This window comes from Ascaphus truei, chromosome 8, assembly GCF_040206685.1.
Source record: "Ascaphus truei isolate aAscTru1 chromosome 8, aAscTru1.hap1, whole genome shotgun sequence".
Taxonomy (NCBI): domain Eukaryota; kingdom Metazoa; phylum Chordata; class Amphibia; order Anura; family Ascaphidae; genus Ascaphus; species Ascaphus truei.
The window spans coordinates 45,056,528-45,075,735 of record NC_134490.1 but is presented as its reverse complement, the minus strand read 5'-3'; the positions used below and the strand labels follow the sequence as shown (position 1 = coordinate 45,075,735).

The 19,208-nt window shown below is 42.8% G+C and overlaps 2 gene segments (V, D, J or C); both read left to right on the top strand.

The window, feature by feature from the left end:
* The first annotated feature begins 4,452 nt into the window (after positions 1-4,452).
* Positions 4,453-14,769, top strand: LOC142501650 (Ig kappa chain V region 3381-like). The segment is given in 5 exon segments: positions 4,453-4,593; positions 9,293-9,365; positions 10,280-10,360; positions 10,736-11,125; positions 14,690-14,769. Coding segments are annotated over 3 exon segments (444 nt in total).
* LOC142502170 (T cell receptor beta variable 20-1-like) lies at positions 14,719-15,505 on the top strand. The segment is given in 2 exon segments: positions 14,719-14,767; positions 15,120-15,505. Coding segments are annotated over 2 exon segments (435 nt in total).
* The last annotated feature ends 3,703 nt before the right edge of the window (positions 15,506-19,208 follow it).

Below are 19,208 nucleotides of genomic sequence, written 5' to 3'. Positions count from 1 at the left end.
GCCACATAGAGAAAGCCCACCAAGGTGCTTATAATGGGAATGTTCTTATAAAAGGTGTATGAGGCATCCATGGACTTCTATGTATTGTGATTATGGGTTAGTAGAATATTTAACCATACTGTATATTTTCTTTATTTGTATTTACAGAAGAACCAAAGATCAGAATCCTCGTCAATGAAATGGGGAGATGCCTGTCATTGCTTTTCACCTTCAGCTTTTCCACATGTAAGAATAAAGCACAGAATACTGTGCCCAAGCAGGACTGGTACCAGGGCAAGAATGACACAAGGAGCAATTAAATTGATATCCATTTTAATTCAGAGATCCATTAACATCTTTGGGGACGTGTTTAATCAGAGGCAAAACCCATCAGACTGGGACACATTGTAGAGATTCTGAGGCTTTGTTGGAGGCCACACACAGGGTTAATGGCAGATCCAGGGTCAATGCGAGACACAAGGGAGACAAAGTGCCCGCCAGGTCACAGGAGGATTATTGCAATATTTTATAGATTTTTAGTTTCTCTCATATTGTGTATCCTCCTTTCACTGCTTCCCTTTGCGTCCTACAGGTCTGTGCCAGGGTGTGGTGGTGACTCAGGTAACAAATCTCCTAATGGTCCATTCTGGAGATCCAGTGAAGCTTCACTGTGAACATGATGACATCACTGGCACCTACAACATGTTCTGGTATCAACAGAAATCACGGGAGGGGCTGAAGCTCATAGCTATGTCAACAGGCATTAATGACTTCACTATAGAGAAAGAATATGAGACCAAGTGGAGCCTGGAGAGACTTAAAGTCACCGAATCTCTTCTAAGACGGAAAGAAGCAGAGACTCAGGACTCGGCTGTTTATTTCTGTGCATCAAGTCAACACAGCCACAAAGATCTGAGGAGCAGCCCACACAAAACCTGCAGCTCAGTTGTGGTTCATACTGTGGGTAGAAGGGAGAAGACAGACAGACAGATAGATCACCACTTATACCAATCTGTAGGGGGAGCTGCTACTTTATCTATCTGCAAAACGTTAGTTGAACACAATGAACAGACCCAATACTATATACCAGGGGTGCGTAAATTAGGAGGCGTGCCCCCCAGGTGGGCATGACAGATTTTAGGGGGACGCGGCGGCTACAGAGACCCCTCGCTATTCAGCGCAAAACTGGTGGTGGCAGGCGGTGTTGCGGGGGCGAGGCCCGGGGGCTGGCGGTGGGGGGGTTTGTGGGGGCCCGGTGGCAGGTCACAGCATTTGCTGACGGTCCCACAACGCTGCAGGCACCTGTCTGTCCCACGCTGGCTGCTCACGCGTGCGCCGGGCCTCCCTTTCATGCCGGCACGCCAGAAGCTTAGCCAAGCTGACTTCCGGTGCTGCTGCCAGGGAGACCTGGCACCGGGTGCAGCGTTTAAAAAAAAAATAACTGGCCCGGCCGTACAGGGGGGCCGGGCGGATGGGCCGTCTGACCCACAGGCCCGGGATGCCAATACCGGCAGTCCCCCGCTGTTGGTGGCCCTGGGGTGAAGGGGCCATTGGTTTGAATCAGTTGCGCGTGAGACAGAATTTTCCTCCCGGAAGTGGGCGTCAGGTTACAATAACATTACACTGGCATCTGTAACTCTATAATGCTGTTCCTTTGAACAGATGTTCCTGTTACAAACAACTTTTCTTCTTACAGATGCTCCTTCAAGCTAATAAACAATCCTCTAATTACCATTAAATGTTAAAATTCAACACACAGGTATATCCCCATACTTAGACTAAAATAGTCTCTGAGCAGTGTGTTTCACGATGTGTTTAAACTGTTGCCCACTATACTATATATCTACAAATGCTGTCCCCCTTACCTCCTTCCCTACTCCCCCAACCGTGTTATTACCATATTGTATGTATCAATGTACCCCCCCCTTTTTTTTCTTTTTTATGTATCCCTTCTCTTTAAAAAGATCAATAACAAATTCAAGTAACAAAAAAAACCCCAAGTAACAAAAAGACCCTAATGCTACTTCCAATGACAAATCACTTAGTACATTACTATGTATTTTATTTATTTATATTTATTCTTCATAAATATGGGTCATTTACTTCAATCCTTTGTCCAAAATATGTTAAGCCTACAACCACGTCACAGTATCACGTCACACAATGACACACACAATCACACATAATCACACACACACAATTAATCACACAATCAATCACACAATCACAGACACACACACTTTAAAAAAAATGTAATTAAAAATCAAAACACAATTTCAGTGCCAAAACGCAAAGAAGTTTGACTTAGAACGTGTGTGCGTGGCACACACCCCGTTTTATCTATTTGCACTTCTATATGTATAGTAACTTTGAATTCCTTGTGTGTGTGTCTTTGTGTGTCTGTGTGTGTGTGTCTGTGTGTCTCTCTGTGTATGTGTCTGTGTCCCTGTGTGTGTCTCTCTTTCTGTGTGTGTCTCTCTGTGTGTCTGTTTGTGTGTGTTGCGTCTGCTCGTGTGTGTGCTGCATCTGTGCGCATGCTGCGTCTGCACAGGCATGCGCAGCCGGCGCCTATTGCACGGGTGTGCCGAGCCAGCGGCAATGGCTCCTGCGTATGTGCACAGAGCGCAGAGGCCTCCGCATTCGCGCTGAGCTGCCAACACTGGCGGCCTCTTCTGCCAGCAGTGACGTCACTTCCGGGACTGCACTTCCATCACCATAAACGTGATTTACTCCAAGGGAAATTTTCATTCGGTAGGTGCCAGCAAAGAAGTTTCACTTCAATAAGAAAGAGAGTCAAAGGTGGAAAGAGAAAGACATTGGAGGAAAGAGATAGATAAGGGTGAAATGGATTTGAGAAACACATTAGGGGAAGGAAAGAAGAAAAACACATTTGAACAAGGTAAAGAATGAAAGACATGAGGGGGGGGGAAGTGAAATATATGAGAGGAGAGCAGAGAGCAAGACAAGGGGAAAAGATGAGTAAAAGAGAAAGACAGTAGGGGGAAAAGGAAAGATAAAGACATGACTGGGCAAGGTAGACGAATGTCATTATGTTGTAACATTTGCAGGGGCCCAATTCTTCATATTTGTTCTGGACCTAAAACATTCTGTTGGCGTCCGTGCATGGCCCACATATCTAACAGCTCCTTCAATGTTCTCGTTCTTTTGTATCTTCTCCTCTCCACTCTGTTTCTATTGGGGTCCCACAAAGCTCTGACCTAGGCTTTATTCTCTTCCCACGCTATACCTCTTCTCTTGGTGAACTAATATACTCATTTGACTTTCAGTATCATCTCTATGCCGCTGACACCAATATACTTCTTCTTCCAAGTGCTTCTTCTACCAGGCTTCTCTTGTGCCTCTTGCTGATTGGGGTTATATCTCTAAAGACACCAAACAGAATAGATAGAGAAGAATGGAAATGTGTGTTACCAGGAGTTTACCTAAACTTACCTAGGGACGGACATAAAATATATAATAATTACGCTGTACAAAGAAGGTCTGCAGGGTCATCTGGAGAGTGAAAAAAGAGAATCTACAAAATGAGTGGGGGAGGAGACAGGAAACAAGATGACAAGATTCTCTAACACCTTGTCTTGTGAGGAGAGAGAGAGAGAGGGAGGGAGGGGGACGGGGAGGAGGAGGAGACAAGAACAGAACATTTAGGGAGATACTGTAACAGTCAGACAAACCCAGACAGTCAGTGAGGAATGGAGAAGTACAGTAGATGCACTTAAAGTGCAGATTGGGCAGAGAAATCTCAAGGAGATAGAAGCGGAAGCCATATACAGTAAGGAGGTAACTGGCTTACATAAGTGCAGATAGGAAGAATTCCTTTTGAATCTATAGGGGGAAACTTGTGTATCTATATGAGTGAACTTAGTGAGGGGTGATTATCTTTATGGGATGTTGTTAACATGGGAGTCACTTTTATTAAAAGGATATTTTATCCCACATAATATGAATTATCTGTTCTTGTTCCAGGAGAATCCAACATCTGAATCATCGTCAGTGAAATGAGGAGACACCTCACATTGCTTCTAATACTGAATTTTCTTCCATGTAAGACTGAAGTCACTCTGGGAATCAGAACTGGGGTTGACACTGAGCTTCAGGAGGAGGAAAGGGAAATTGCTTTACAATAAAAAAATAAATAGTATATTCATTTTGTGCCCTGCTTCAGAGTAAGAAGTGGTCCAGCTATCACTTTTCTTCAATATTGTTGCTTCTCCTGCTCTTGCTGTCAACCTGTGTCTATGGGCAGAGAATGATCTTGATTAACAGGAAATTACTTTGATATAATGTAGCTTGATTTCAACTACAGGGAGAAGGGGACGAATACATGGTGTCCAGTTCTGTTTGGTGTATTTGATGCTTGCCCTCTGTTATCCTCCTGACATGTCCTGCAGGTCTCTGCCAAGGAGTGGTGGTGACTCAGAATGAAAAGCTCACAATGGTCACTGCTGGAAATTCAGTTAATCTTCACTGCCAACACAATGATGAGAGCTACTACTATATGTTCTGGTACCAGCAGAAGCCAGGAGAGGGGCTGGAGATCATGGTCTATTCAACAGATGTTAAGGCTGGTGATATGGAGGAGAAATTCAAAGCCAGGTGGAGTCTGAATAGAACTCACATTCTGAATTCTACTCTGCGTTTGAAATCAGCAGAGTCTCAGGATGCGGCGGTGTACTTCTGCGCAGTCAGTAAACACAGCCACAGATACAAGAGCAGCGGTGAGCAGAAAACCTGCAGCTCAGCACTGCTCATAGGGACAGTTACATGGGGAGGGAGTCACAATGCATCCCAGCTACAGCTGCAAGGGGAGCTATCTCCTTATCTTTATATACCAGATTATTTAATAATATAATAATATTGTATTCTAGAATATAATATAGATTATTTGTAAACCTATCATGGCCCAACGGCTTCTTCCAATTAAAGAAATCATTATTGTGATGATAAACAAATATTAGAATGGCACATAAAGTGCAACATACACGCATACCCGTGTGTATGTGTGTGTAAGGGGTTAATATTTGATCTTACTCATCTCTCCCCAAAGCACTATAAATGAGTACCGCCACTCCCAAATCTGTCATTATGCACCCCAAATCTGTCACACTGCACCCAAATATGTCACACTACACCCCAAATATGTCACACTACACCCCAAATATGTCACACTGCACCTGTCACATTGCAACCAAAAATCTGACACACTGAACCCCAATTACGCTGCCATCGGCAGTATTTACTTAAAGAAGTTCCCCTTTAAATGTAGAGGAAGCAAGGGGGTCTCCGGAGTGCAACAGCATTGATTTCCACTCTGGGGACCCCCTGCTCCCTCAGCCACTTACCAGAGATGTCACCGCTGGTACTCGCTGGTACTCCCTGGTACTCCCTGGTACTCGCTGGTACTTGCTGGTACTCCTTAGTACTCGCTAGGTTAAAAAAATGGCCTATGTTAATCTGGGGACCCCCATTTTCAAGAGACACCTCTGTAGGGGGTGTCGGTATCGCTGTGCAGGCAGCAGATCCGTGCTAGGTGGGGCTATTAAAATAATATGTTTTAAATGTCCCGTTCCAGTGGGCCAATAGGAAGCTGTGACATCATCTCTTGCGAGTTCCAATTGGCCTGCATGACCATGACATTTAAACCTGCAGAGAGATACCGCCCCCCCCCCCGTCCCTATGGAGGTATCTCTGTAAATAGGGGGTCTGAAATTAACACAGCTCAGCTCCTGAAACCCCCAGCTTCAATCCTGTATCAAAAAACCAGGAGTACCGCTTTAAAGGCTTATACCTCAGGAGTCCTCGCTCCTGTTTTCTACCAGAAAAATATACAAATTAAACAAAAACACAGTTTAGCAAAATGTGTCCAAAAATGATGGCAATCCTTATAAATGTTAGTAGGTTCAATTACAGCTCAAAGACAGTACATATTCCATTTTAGATTTAATATTACGAAAGGTGTACAGTGCTTGTGCCAGAAAAAGGATTAGAAAATCATAGTTTATAAAATAAAAAAAGCGTAAAAAAGAAAACCTGTACATTACCAGCAAATATGATGTAATACGGTGGGTTCTTCAAGGGGTCAAGAACAGAAAGGGCCGTATTCTATTAGCCTTGATGAAATCGCTGCTAAATCGCAAGTTTGGCATGCTAGCGCCGGAGGTTTTGTCAGTTTAGTTATCATGGTATCCAGAAAGACTCTGGTGCCATGTGATAGCAAAATGACCGAAACTTACGATGAGCAGCAATGTGATCTCGACCTCTCTCAAAAGGTCTCATCGGTGCGATCTGCAGCGATCTGGCCCAGCGGCAAAAAGAGCTGCACAGAGAGAGCCGCCTCTCCCTGCACATATCTCACCAGTGATTGCAGGGTTTTAATAACATTTTTAATGCTAGTGTGTGTGAGCAGGGGGTCTCAGGAGCAGAACCGTGTTGATTTCAGGTCCGGGGACCCCCTGCTTTCCGAGATACAGGCCCTGTTATGGGGTGCCGGTATCTCCTATGCGGTTAAATGTCCCGGTCATGTGACACGGGACATTTAAACGCATAGGGATACTAGTACCCCATAACGGGGCCTGAATCTCGGGAAGCAGTGTGTCCCTGGGCCTGAAATCAAAGTGGTTCTGGTCCGGAGACCCCCTGCTCATGCACACTTGTATTACATGTTTTTATTAAAACAGCTTCATTACCTTAGCGGCTAGCCAAGGATGCCCTTCATTATGCAGGGGTAAGTAGAAATTGTATTTACTTTAATTATGCTGGCTGGCTAATGTTTTATTTAGAATGGGCAAATGAGCTATTATGCATATCTGGATAATAGTAATTTTGCCCTTTACTGTACTGTATGTGTTGGGGGTAGAGGAGGTGGGTAGTAGGGTTGTTGTGTTTTTGAATGTTTATTGTGGGTAGCGAGGTTGGGTGAAGGTGAGTTTTGGTCCTTGGTGGGTGTTTATACCTACCAGGTGAGTAGCGGGAAGGTTTAACCCCTTCATTACCTCAGCAGTATTAACCACTATGGTCATGAAGTGGTTAACTCCGCCCGCAACACCCCCACAAGGCCTAAACACCCACCAAGGGACAAATACCACCTTCACCCACCCCCGCTACACACAATAAACATGGCACTGGTAGTTAACCCCTTAATTGCCTTAGCGGTTAGCCGCTAAGGTAATAAGTTGTCTGTAAATGCATTTTTATTACATCGGATTGATGCCGGGGGTCTCCGGTGCTGGTATTAATGTGTATCAGCTCCATTGACCCCCAGCATCAATCTGATACAGGAAAATGCATTTTTTTTTCTAAGTCCCTCTGTCGCTGCCTTCTCACCTGCTTCTCGCCAACTTTTTCGGGCGAGAAGAATTTTGGATAAAATCACAATTCTTAAGCCTCGAAAACATAATTGAGGCTACCAGAATTGCACGATTTCCCAAAACTTGCGATTTAGGGGTCATCACTGCATACCGCATGGCGTGTTTGGGCGAGTGCCAAAATGGTGATTAAATGCTTTCGCCGTGCACTTATCGAGGCGTGATTTTTTGTGTGCGATGATTGCTCAAAAGCCTAGATAAGTGGGGCATCGATGCTACTAAATATGAGAACTATGCAAACAATATACTCCCATGATTGGATCTTTTTAGTAAGATTCAAAAGCACACTTTTATACCCAAGCACTCTTTCTGACAGACTCCAGATCCCTGACAGGCAGGTGACCCAAACTCGCCCACTCAAAGACACTTTATGACTAGGTGTCTTGGGAGAAGAAAATAATGTAATTTACAATTCAATCAGAGAATAGAAAATACTTCACGACTCTCTCCTGGTTTCCCTAGATTAATGGCCCTGCATCCCTATGTATGACAAACATAGAGGTACCACAGAGGCTGGAATTATTTATCTGATATTTGTAATTAGAAGGACATATTCTCACATTTGAGATGATTCTGATTGTGCTCACACATTTATATCTGACATCACTACGAATTGCTAGAAAAGTGTATCAAAGGAAATACACCAAAGGAATCCCTTTCGTAGGCGCACCGCAGACCTTTATAATATATACGGTCAGGGGTGAATGTAGTGGGTGAAGTTAACTTTATTTCATATTAATGTGTCAATCGTGTAGTTAAAACAGTATATAGTGGTGATCTATATACTCAAAATAAAAATAGACAACTAAAGTCTATTCGATCTCTACCATGCCTCTCCTTTGGTATCTATGTACTACTCTATATGAAATAGATAGAATGCCCTAATTCCTCAGCTGTAGTGCTAGCAACACAACACTCTGCTGAAATTAACACTATCAGCAAACTTACCGTATCAAGTATACAGTTTACTTTCAGTAACTACAACCTAGATCCACTGATAACACACTGTTTTCTATGAACATACGTGTTAAATATATACCAATATTCCCATAACCTGTTTAACACAGGAGGTGTTTTTACAAACAACCCCTTGAAATTTTTACCATCAGCCAACCACGGCACCTTGTCCTATGCTAATATACAGCTACATACACTAAACAGGGATACAGGGGACGGACTCCTACAGTGGAGCATTGGTCATATATGATAAGAATATAACCTTCACAAACGAGGGATCAGGTGAAACTATCTAAAACAAAAATAAGTTACGCAGAAGGATCTACATCTATCCATCTGTATATACCAAGGACACGAGAACCTCAAACAAACACACGGGGATTAGAAGCATAAGAGAAAAAAATAAAAAATAAAAGGGACATATCTATTTCATATAGAGTAGTAGATAGATACCAAAGGAGAGGCATGGTAGAGATCGAATAGACTTTAGTTGTCTATTTTTATTTTGAGTATATAGATCACCACTATATACTGTTTTAACTACACGATTGACACATTAATATGAAATAAAGTTAACTTCACCCACTACATTCACCCCTGACCGTATATATTATAAAGGTCTGCGGTGCACCTACGAAAGGGATTCCTTTGGTGTATTTCCTTTGATACACTTTTCTAGCTATTTCAACCCATCCCTAGGCAGCACGCTCTTTCCAACAAGGGGTTTCAAGAGCGAGGTTTCCTCCACCACAGCATCACTACGAATTGTACTGAACATTCATTATTTTAGTTAATGGTAATCTGTAATGATACCGAATAAAGTATTTGTTCCATCAATAGAAGAAAAAATAATAATTTTGTGGTTTCACGAGAAGGAAACAGGTATTAGCTGAGATATTAGGGTTCACCCAATATACACACTTATTTTAAATAATTGTGTGAACTTTAATGTAACAGAATTTGTTTCTTTGCAGTAATGAGACAACAAACAAAATGTGTAATAATGTGTATTCCCAGCCTCCAGCAGAAGGGAAAAGGAGCAGCTCAGTAAGTAACGACACTGACACTGATGGGCACTGAGTTTGAGTTGGGGAATCTGGTTCAATTCCTGGTGTTGGCTCCTTGTGACCTTGGTCAAGTCACTTTATTTCCCTGTGCCTCGGGCACCAGGCTTTACAGAGCAGGACTGTGTCTGTAAAGAGCTATGTAAAAATGGCAGCCCTATACAAGAACAAACAATTATTATTATTAATACAGCAATAGTGAAATTAATCTTGTTTTTAACTACTAATCCTAAACAACTAAAAGGGATTAATACATATGTTGTATCACAATGTATACATTATATTGTCAGAAGAGACATATGGAGGAAATGTGTTGATGTCCCAAATAATTCCCGGTGTAGTTTGTCACGAATGTATTATACAGTTACCGTCTCATTATTCTCTAGCACCTGCTGTTCTGATGATGTTATATTAACATTTACTGTTTTTTTGCATGATGTTACAATAGTTTTACCTTATACCTCTTAGACATGACTACATTGTAACCCCAAACTTCCCCCCTGAGCATGGGCTCACAAGAGAAGTGGTTATGGGGAACATTTATAAAGAAGAGGCAGCTGGGGGTGGGGGGAGATGCAGAAAGAGACTCAGCTTCCTGAGTGTGGGAGGAAACAACTTCTCTGAAATGTTCTGTGTATAACAAGCAAACCCTGAAACGACAGAGAGACAGGGGAGACAGAGGCACCTAGGGAGGACAGGGCAGTTGCCTATATTTAGAAAGGGAAGATACACAGAGACATCCTAAGATCCAATCTTATGCAAAGGAAGGAATGTAACTTTTTATATAGGTTACTCGGAGCTGTAAGGAAATGATACTTTGTTCTTCCGAATGTGATACATTTTATAGGAATGATATTCTTTATTTAATCACAAACATGTTGTCTGCTTTTGTTCTAGGATAATTGAATATCAGAATCTTCATCCGTGAAATGAGGAAGAGACACTTCTTGCTGCTTTTGGTGCTGAACTTTGTCCCATGTAAGACTGAGGCACAGGGGCGGTAATGATGGGACTGTTTGGGGTCACACTAAGAAGAAAGTGGTCAGTGCGGGGTACAGGGAGATAAAGGGGCTGAGCTCACTCGCAGCCAGGGTTAGATTGTAATAACAATGTAAGGTGATATCTGAAGTCACACAGGGAATGAGCAGCAGTGAATAAGTGAGTCTGAGGCACAGAGAGGCAAATTCTGATCTTATGCAGAGTCCTGATATTCCCTGGAAGCTTTGTCTTTCCTTTGGGGGTTCTTTGTGTACATTATTTCCACTACAGGCAGAAGGGATATAATGTGAATTATATTGCTTTTTCTACACATCTGTACCCCCTCTTCCCCGTGTCTCAATGTTTCTCCTACAGGTTTATGTTATGGGGTGCAAGTCACTCAAGAACAGAAGCTTCTTATAGTCCAGACTGGAAAGACAGTTAATCTTCACTGCCAACAGAATGACAGTAGCTACCACAAAATGTTCTGGTACCAGCAGAAGCCAGGAGAGGGTCTGGAGCTCATGGTTTATTCAGTAGATGAAGCGTCTGGTGATATGGAGGAGAAATTCAAAGCCAGATGGAGTCTGAATAGAACTCACCTTCTGAATTCTACTCTGTGTTTGACATCAGCAGAGTCTCAGGATGCGGCGGTGTACTTCTGTGCAGTCAGTAAACACAGCCACAGATACAAGAGCAGCGGTGAGCTGAAAACCTGCAGCTCAGCACTGCTCATAGGGACAGTTACATGGGGAGAGAGTCAAGGTACTGTACATCCCTGTTACACCTTCAGGGGGAGCTATTACTGCACTAGAGGTAATGTAATATTGTATTCTATAGTGTAATACAGATTATTTAAGTAATAATCCCCGAAGAACAGGGCATTAAGGGCCAATAATGCCCTGTTCTGAGGGGATTATTACTATTATAGGCTAAATGTGGGCTTTTTTCATAAGTAATAGACACTTTTGTATAGTTATATAGATTTTTTAATTAATATAAAATGGTAAATACATGAAACCACCCCTATATACGCTTACACTGCAGATATCTATATCCACACACTGCCGCCCCCTCTGTGTATACACACACACACCAGCTCAACACACAACACAACAGCTCTATACACACACAAAACAAAACACAAAACAGCGCACAACGCTCATGGTGAGGTAAGAATGAACAATTTATATTAAAAACTAATTCAAGGTTCTGCGTACATCAGATAAAGGTAAAACAGGCATGTAACTGTAACTATGACAGTTGTTACCACTCAGGTATCAGGACACAGGAGAAGGCTGCAGCGGATCACCCAATGTCAGGAATCTGCAGTCATATCAGGCAGTGCTTTCATCTGCTGGGCTCTTTAGATGCGGAGGGTTCCCTTTAGGCTTCCACGTAATCCACGTAGATAAGTCCCAAGCTCCGTTTAGGAGTAGCTGGTAATCGAACTCTTCACTTAACCAGCAAAGTGATAGAATACTAAGGGTACTAGTAGATCAATAAAAGTATAATTCCAACTAGTTTCGTAGCAACTATAAAGGCCACTTCATCAGGGCCTTCATCAGGGCCTTTATAGTTTCTACGAAACTAGTTGTTTTGTTTTGTCTAGATTCAGGGTCTTGGACCACCCTATCACAGCATCAGACGCTCCTTATTGGTAACCTAGTTACTTATACTCACTTGGGTATTAAGTGGTTAATGCAATTTATTTCAATTTACTCTGTTTATTCATTATAGTTGCGCACTTGTACTGTGTTTTTCTTCTATACACACACACACACACTGCTGCTACACACAAACTCTGCTGCTGGTGCTACACAGACACATACAACACAACAGCACAGGACACACACACACTCCTGCTACACCCATAAACACTGCTGCTCTAACTCTACACACAACACAGCACCTCTACACACAACACCTCTACACACAACACAGCACCTCTACACACACAAACTGCTTCTACAACACAACAGCGCACACACACACACACACACACACACACACACACACACACACACACACACACACACACACACACACACACACACACACACTACAGCCTGAAACAAACTGCAGACAGACACTCACTTGCTTTGCAGACTCTCTCTCCCCCACCCCACTAATTCAACTGAATCTGCTCAGTTCACGGGAGTAAGGGGGAGGAGTCAACCCGTGGCTGATACTTCGTACCCAATCCCCTGCCCTGTCTCAGAGCTGTTCCTACTTTTAGACCAATCCCCTGCCCTGTCTCAGCTGTTCTGAAAGCTGAATGGCTGGGAATAATCACATTGAAATCAACACTTTGCAAGCAGCTAAAATTCCGGGCATTACTAATTGGGTAATGCCCGGAATTTTAACCAATCAGAGGGCAGGAATTTCAATAATGCCCGGAATTTGACTGCTTTAGCCTATAATTTGAAATATAACATGCCCGCAACTGCTTATTCCAATTAAATAAGTAATTATTGTGATGATAAATTAATAATAGAAAGGCTCATAAAGTGACATGACAAATTTGTAACATTCAATAAACAGTACAGGCTGGGTTTATTTTTTACACATTTTGTAAAATGTATTTAACTTATTTTATTTATGAAAAAAATATTATCAGAAAATATTCACTGAAACGCGGTTTCCATTGGAAAGTTCATCTTGGAATAAAGGATACACACCAATGTTAATGTTATAAACGGAAGCAAGTCATATTAGAACTGATTTCAGAAGACACACCCTGTGGAAACGAGTCCTCTGTCCAGCTGGACAATGCTGACAAAATAAACAATACCAGATATTAGTCACATGGGACCAGCAAGTGAAATAAAAAGAACACAACAACGTTCCATAATACATTATATAAAAAGACATACGCTAATGAACAGTTACACTTAGATACAGTCAAGCAAAACATTTTTTCCTCATGGAGCTGTGAATGAGTAAAGAATTCCACAGGAATGGGACAGAATATAAGGAGAGGAATGGGGCAGAATATAAGGGGAGGAATGGGGCAGAATATAAGGGGAGGAATGGGGCAGAATATAAGGGAGAGGAATGGGGTAGAATATAAGGGGAGGAATGGGGTAGAATATAAGGGGAGGAATGGGGCAGAATATAAGGGAGAGGAATGGGGCAGAATATAAGGGAGAAGAATGGGGCAGAATATAAGGGGAGGAATGGGGCAGAATATAAGGGGAGGAATGGGGCAGAATATAAGGGAGAGGGATGGGGCAGAATATAAGGGGAGGAATGGGGCAAAATATAAGGGAAGGAATGGGGCAGAATATAAGGGAGAGGAATGGGGCAGAATATAAGGGAGAGGAATGGGGCAGAATATAAGGGGAGGAATGGGGCAGAATATAAGGGGAGGAATGGGCCAGAATATAAGGGAGAGGAATGGGGCAGAATATAAGGGAGAAGAATGGGGCAGAATATAAGGGAGAAGAATGGGGCAGAATATAAGGGAGAAGAATGGGGCAGACTATAAGGGAGAGGAATGGGGCAGAATATAAGGGCGAGGAATGGGGCAAAATATAAGGGGAGGAATGGGGCAGAATATAAGGGAGAGGAATGGGGCAGAATATAAGGGAGAGGAATGGGGCAGAATATAAGGGGAGGAATGGGGCAGAATATAAGGGGAGGAATGGGGCAGAATATAAGGGAGAAGAATGGGGCAGACTATAAGGGAGAGGAATGGGGCAGAATATAAAGGAGAGGAATGGGGCAGAATATAAAGGAGAGGAATGAGACAGAATGGAGGAAATGTGTTGATGTCCCAAATAATTCACGGTGTAGTTTGTCACTAATGTATTATACAGTTACAGTCTCATTATTCTCTAGCGCCTGCTGTTCTGATGATGATGTTATAGTAGTTTTCCCTTATACCTCTTAGACATGACCACATTGTAACCCCAAACTTCCCCCTGAGCATGGGCTCACAAGAGAAGTGGTTATGGGGAACATTTATAAAACAGAGACAGTTGGGGTAGAGGGGAGGAAGAGATGCAGAAAGAGACTCAGCTTCCTGAGTGTGGGAGGAAACAACTTCTCTGAAATGTCCTGTGTTTAACAAGCAACCCCTGAAACCGCAGAGGGACAGGGGAGTCAGAGGCACCTAGGGAGGACAGGGCAGTTGCCTATATTCAGAGAGGGAACATACACAGAGACATCCTAAGATCCAATCTTATGCAAAGGAAGGAATGTAACTTTTTATATAGGTCACTCAGAGCTGTAAGGAAATGATACTTTGTTCTTCCGATTGTGATACATTTTATAGGAATGATATTCTTTATTTAATCACAAACATGTTGTCTGCTTTTGTTTCAGGATAATTTAAGATCAGAATCTTCAGTGAAATGAGGAGGCGACACTTCTTGATGCTTTTGGTGCTGAACTTTGTCCCATGTAAGACTGAGGCACAGGGGCGGTAATGATGGGACTGTTTGGGGTCACATTAAGAAGAAAGTGGTCAGTGTGGGGTACAGGGAGATAAAGGGGCTGAGTTCACTTGCAGTCAGGGTTAAATTGTAATAACAATGTAAGGTGATATCTGAAGTGAATAAGTGAGTCTGAGGCACAGGGGATAAAGTCTGATTTTATGCAGAGTCCTGATATTTCCTGTCAGCTTTGTCTTTCCTTTGGGGGTTCTTTGTATACTTTATTTCCACTACAGGCAGAAGGGATACAATATTGGTTATATTGTTTTTACATTACATCTGTACCCCCTCTTCCCTGTGTCTCCATGTTTCTCCTACAGGTTTATGTTATGGGGTTCAAGTCATTCAGGAACCAAAGCTCCTTCTAGTCCAGACTGAAAAGTCAGTTGATCTTCACTGCCAACACAATGACAACAGCTACTACAATATGCTCTGGTACCAGCAGAAGCCAGGAGAGGGGCTGAAGCTCATGGTTTTGTCAATAAATGCTAATGAGGAAAATATGGAAGAGGCATTTAAATCTAGGTGGAACCTAAAGAGAAGTGAAGTGCTGAAATCTACCTTGATACTCACATCAGCAAACATTGAGGACTCAGCTTTGTATTTCTGTGCATCCAGTATACACAGCCACAGAGAGCTAAGCAACAGCCAACACAAAACCACAGCTCAGCTCTGTTCAGACATTGCACACCCTAACACAGTCTGAAGAGGGCTGAAGAGCTGCATATCCTAACTTAGTCCGAAGAGGAGGATACTCCTTCATCTCTTTATATTCTATGATTCCTTGTAATCATAATTAAAGTTTCCCAATTTACTGGCCCCATAGTGAATCGGTAACTTTTATTTTCCCTGATGTGTTCACAAATGGGATTCTGGGCTAGAAATCAGTTCATGATGTTCCAAGAACACAAAGCCATTATTGGATCGCTGGAGCTTCCAGGTTTAAAGCAGCAAAAAGGGTAGTGTAATAAACCTGAATATCCATTACTATTGGTTAGAGAAGTAGATTACTAACTCTTGGAATCTATAAGGGTTTAAGGGGTTAAATCCTTTTCTTAGGGTAGTTGCTAGGGAAATATGTGTAAGAACTAAAGGTTTTGCAACATTGTAGCAAATGTGTTGTCATTGAAACCCTGGAGACCCTCAGAAAGGAGTTTATGGCATGTTCCAGTCAGGGATTATACATAAGGCTTCGTCCCAGTTGGCCGCGCCTGCGCGCTATGGTGTGCGAGCAGCACACAAAGTACAGCCCTCTATAGGGCAGGCCACAGTAGGCGTGTGTGCGCACGCTCACAAAGCGTGAAGGCGCGACCGCTGGAGGGGAAGACAAGAATTGGTAGTGCAGATAATTTAGACCAATGTTAGCAAAATACTTTTCAAACCAATGAGAGGGAAGTCTGGTATACAGCTGTATAGCAACCTCACCTTGCAAGGGAAATGCTGTGTGCCGCCAGCCCAGTCCAGGCGATTTATTGCTGTAATTAATTTCTAAATAAAGGATCCCTATTGTACAAGGAAAGTGGTGTCCCTGGAGATACCAGCAGCTGAGAGTAACTACATCACCATTTAAATTCGATTATGGAGTGCCGGTATCTCCTATGCATTTAAATGTCCCGGTCACGTGACGCAACCCATAACGGGGCCTGTATCTTAGGAAGCAGGGGATCCCCGGACCTGAAATCAACGCAGTTCTGCTCTGAGACCCCCTGCTCACATACACTAGTATTACATTTGTTATTAAAATCTTGCGATTACTGGCGAGATATGCGCAGGCCAGATCACAGTAGGTCGCTGGGTGAGCCCTTTTGAGAGAGGTGAGCATCACATCGCTGGCTACGTGCCAGTTTTGGTCATTTTGCTATCGCAGGTCTTCGGAGCTTTCTGAATACTGTGATAGCAACACTATAAAAACTGGCGGTGTAACCGGCACAGCGATTTTTTTTATGAAGGCTACTAGTATAGGCCCCACAGTCATTTCTCTCTCTGCTATACTGTATGTTAATGTTTCAAACATATTTCCTATGTGGCATCCCCTTGCACATATATACCCCCTAACATATACACCCCTAATATATACAACCCCTAACATGCAGCCCCCTACCATATTCATCCCCCTATACATACAGTATATAGTGCCCTATACATATACAGCCCCTATACATATACAGTACACCCCTAACATATACAGCCCCCTACACATATACAGCCCCAAACATATAGAGCACCCTATACATATAGAGCTCTCTATACATATACAGCACCCTATACATATACAGCACCCTATACATATACAGCACCCAAACATATACAGCCCCCAACCATATAAAGTCCACCCCATAAAATATACAGCCCCCAAACATTTAGAGCCCCTATACATGTACATCCCCCTGTACATCTACAGCCACCTAACATATGCAGCCCCTAACCCAATTGTGACCAGCGGTGCGGCTGGGCCATACTCCACCCTGAGGCATACTCAGTACCACAATGAGAAGTCCCTTTATTTTTTAGTTCGACTTTGCCCCTTACTCTGTTCAGAGTGTACGCTCTGAGGAGCAAGGCCCTCATTACCTTCTGTATCTGTTTGTGCTTGTTTGTCCTTAATGGGTATGTCATTCTGTGTAATTATTGTATTGTGTAATTTATATACCGTATTTCCTCGATTGTAAGACGCCATCGATTTGGCACTTACAATTGAGGAAAATTACTTTTTCACTATGTTTCATGAGAGGTCCCATGTTAGTGGAGGAAGAAGCTGGCGGTGGCGGCGGCAGGAGAGGTCCCACGTCTGCAGATGGTTCAAGATGGACAGCGGGCGGGAGTGCAGCGGCAGGACAGGTCCCAAGTCTGCAGGTGAATGAAGATAAGAAGACAGCGGGCGTGCGTTGGCAGCGGCAGCAGGAGATCATAATAGCAGGTGAGCTGAGCAGTAGCAAAGTGGCATAGGGGAACGGCTTGGGAGGTGCACACTGTAACCGGAAGTCAGACACCGGTCAACTTCCAGTGTTACAGTGTGCACCTCCCAAGCCGTTTCCCTATGCCGCTCTGCTCAGCTCTCCTGCTATTATGATCTCCTGCCGCCACAGCCACCGCACACCCGCCATCTTATCTTCATTCACCTGCAGACTTGGGACGTGACCTGCCGCCGCCGCACTCCCGCCCGCTGTCCATCTTCAACCATCTGCAGACGTGGGACCTCTCTGGCCGCCGCATACTTCGTCCTCCGCTGACATGGGACCTCTACTGAAACATGGTAAGAGAAAAAAGGGGATAGTACTGTAGACACTTAAAAAAATATATACTTTTTTTTAATACATCGATTCTAAGACGCACCCTGATTTCAGACATGTGAAAATTGGAAAAAAGGTGCGTCTTAGAATCGAGGAAATAGGGTAATTCTATTCCCCCACTGTACCACGCTGCGGAATATGTTGGAGCTTTATAAATAAACGATAATAATATTCACGTTTCCCGTCAGTTATTTTAGATTATATTCTCTATAGGACATTAGTGAGCAAATGGTAAAACACCCAAATCTTTTCTCAGACCTTCCAAGGTCTCTGATACATTACACAATGCAAACAGCACAGAATGGCACCATAAGATCCAGATGCACTACAAAGTACATGGTAAATTCAAGGAAAATAAAATTAAAACATAGATAAATATCTCAGATGTAAAGTAAAATGTAGATCTTCAGTTTGTACGTGTTTTGTTTATGGTGGAGTTGCTTATCTCATCCCAAAGACAATGGAGTCAGTGATATTATAATTATTACACCTTTAGCTGTTACACTATTGTAAAAAGAAACATGGGCTGAATATGTATGAACTATGTAACAACATTTTCCATAATCTTTAGTGTTAATTAAAAGATAAAAAGCAAAAAAAAAAAATACATATGTTGCAGCAGCTGTGAAGGGTAAACCTCTTTCTGACAGCATATCTCACCCATGCTGCTGCAACATGTTAGGGAATGAGACTGGGAAGCCATGTTGCCATGGTACCATGTTACCATGTCTGCAAAGTGAATAAAACATTTATACTTGTTACCATAGTGAAACTCTGCAATCAATTCATATGTGATTATGGGCCATATTTACTAAGCAGTATTCTGTAATAGCATACCTTCCGGCACTGGAAGATACCGTATTCCTCATTGAGGCTCCTATAAGGTATCTTCCAGTGTTGGGAGGTACCTTATTGCCTAAGCTGGCAGAAGAACACCTAGCATTTGTAGTTTAGCAGTTAAAAAGTGAAGCTAAATAAATAAAGTAAACAGATAAACACCTGGGATATCCCATTGCTTGAGAGTGGAACAGACCGGTGAGTTCTCACACTCTGTAACCTGTCGGCTACCACCACAACAAGGAAGGTGAGACATATTAAGGGACTGACTTCTGTATTCAT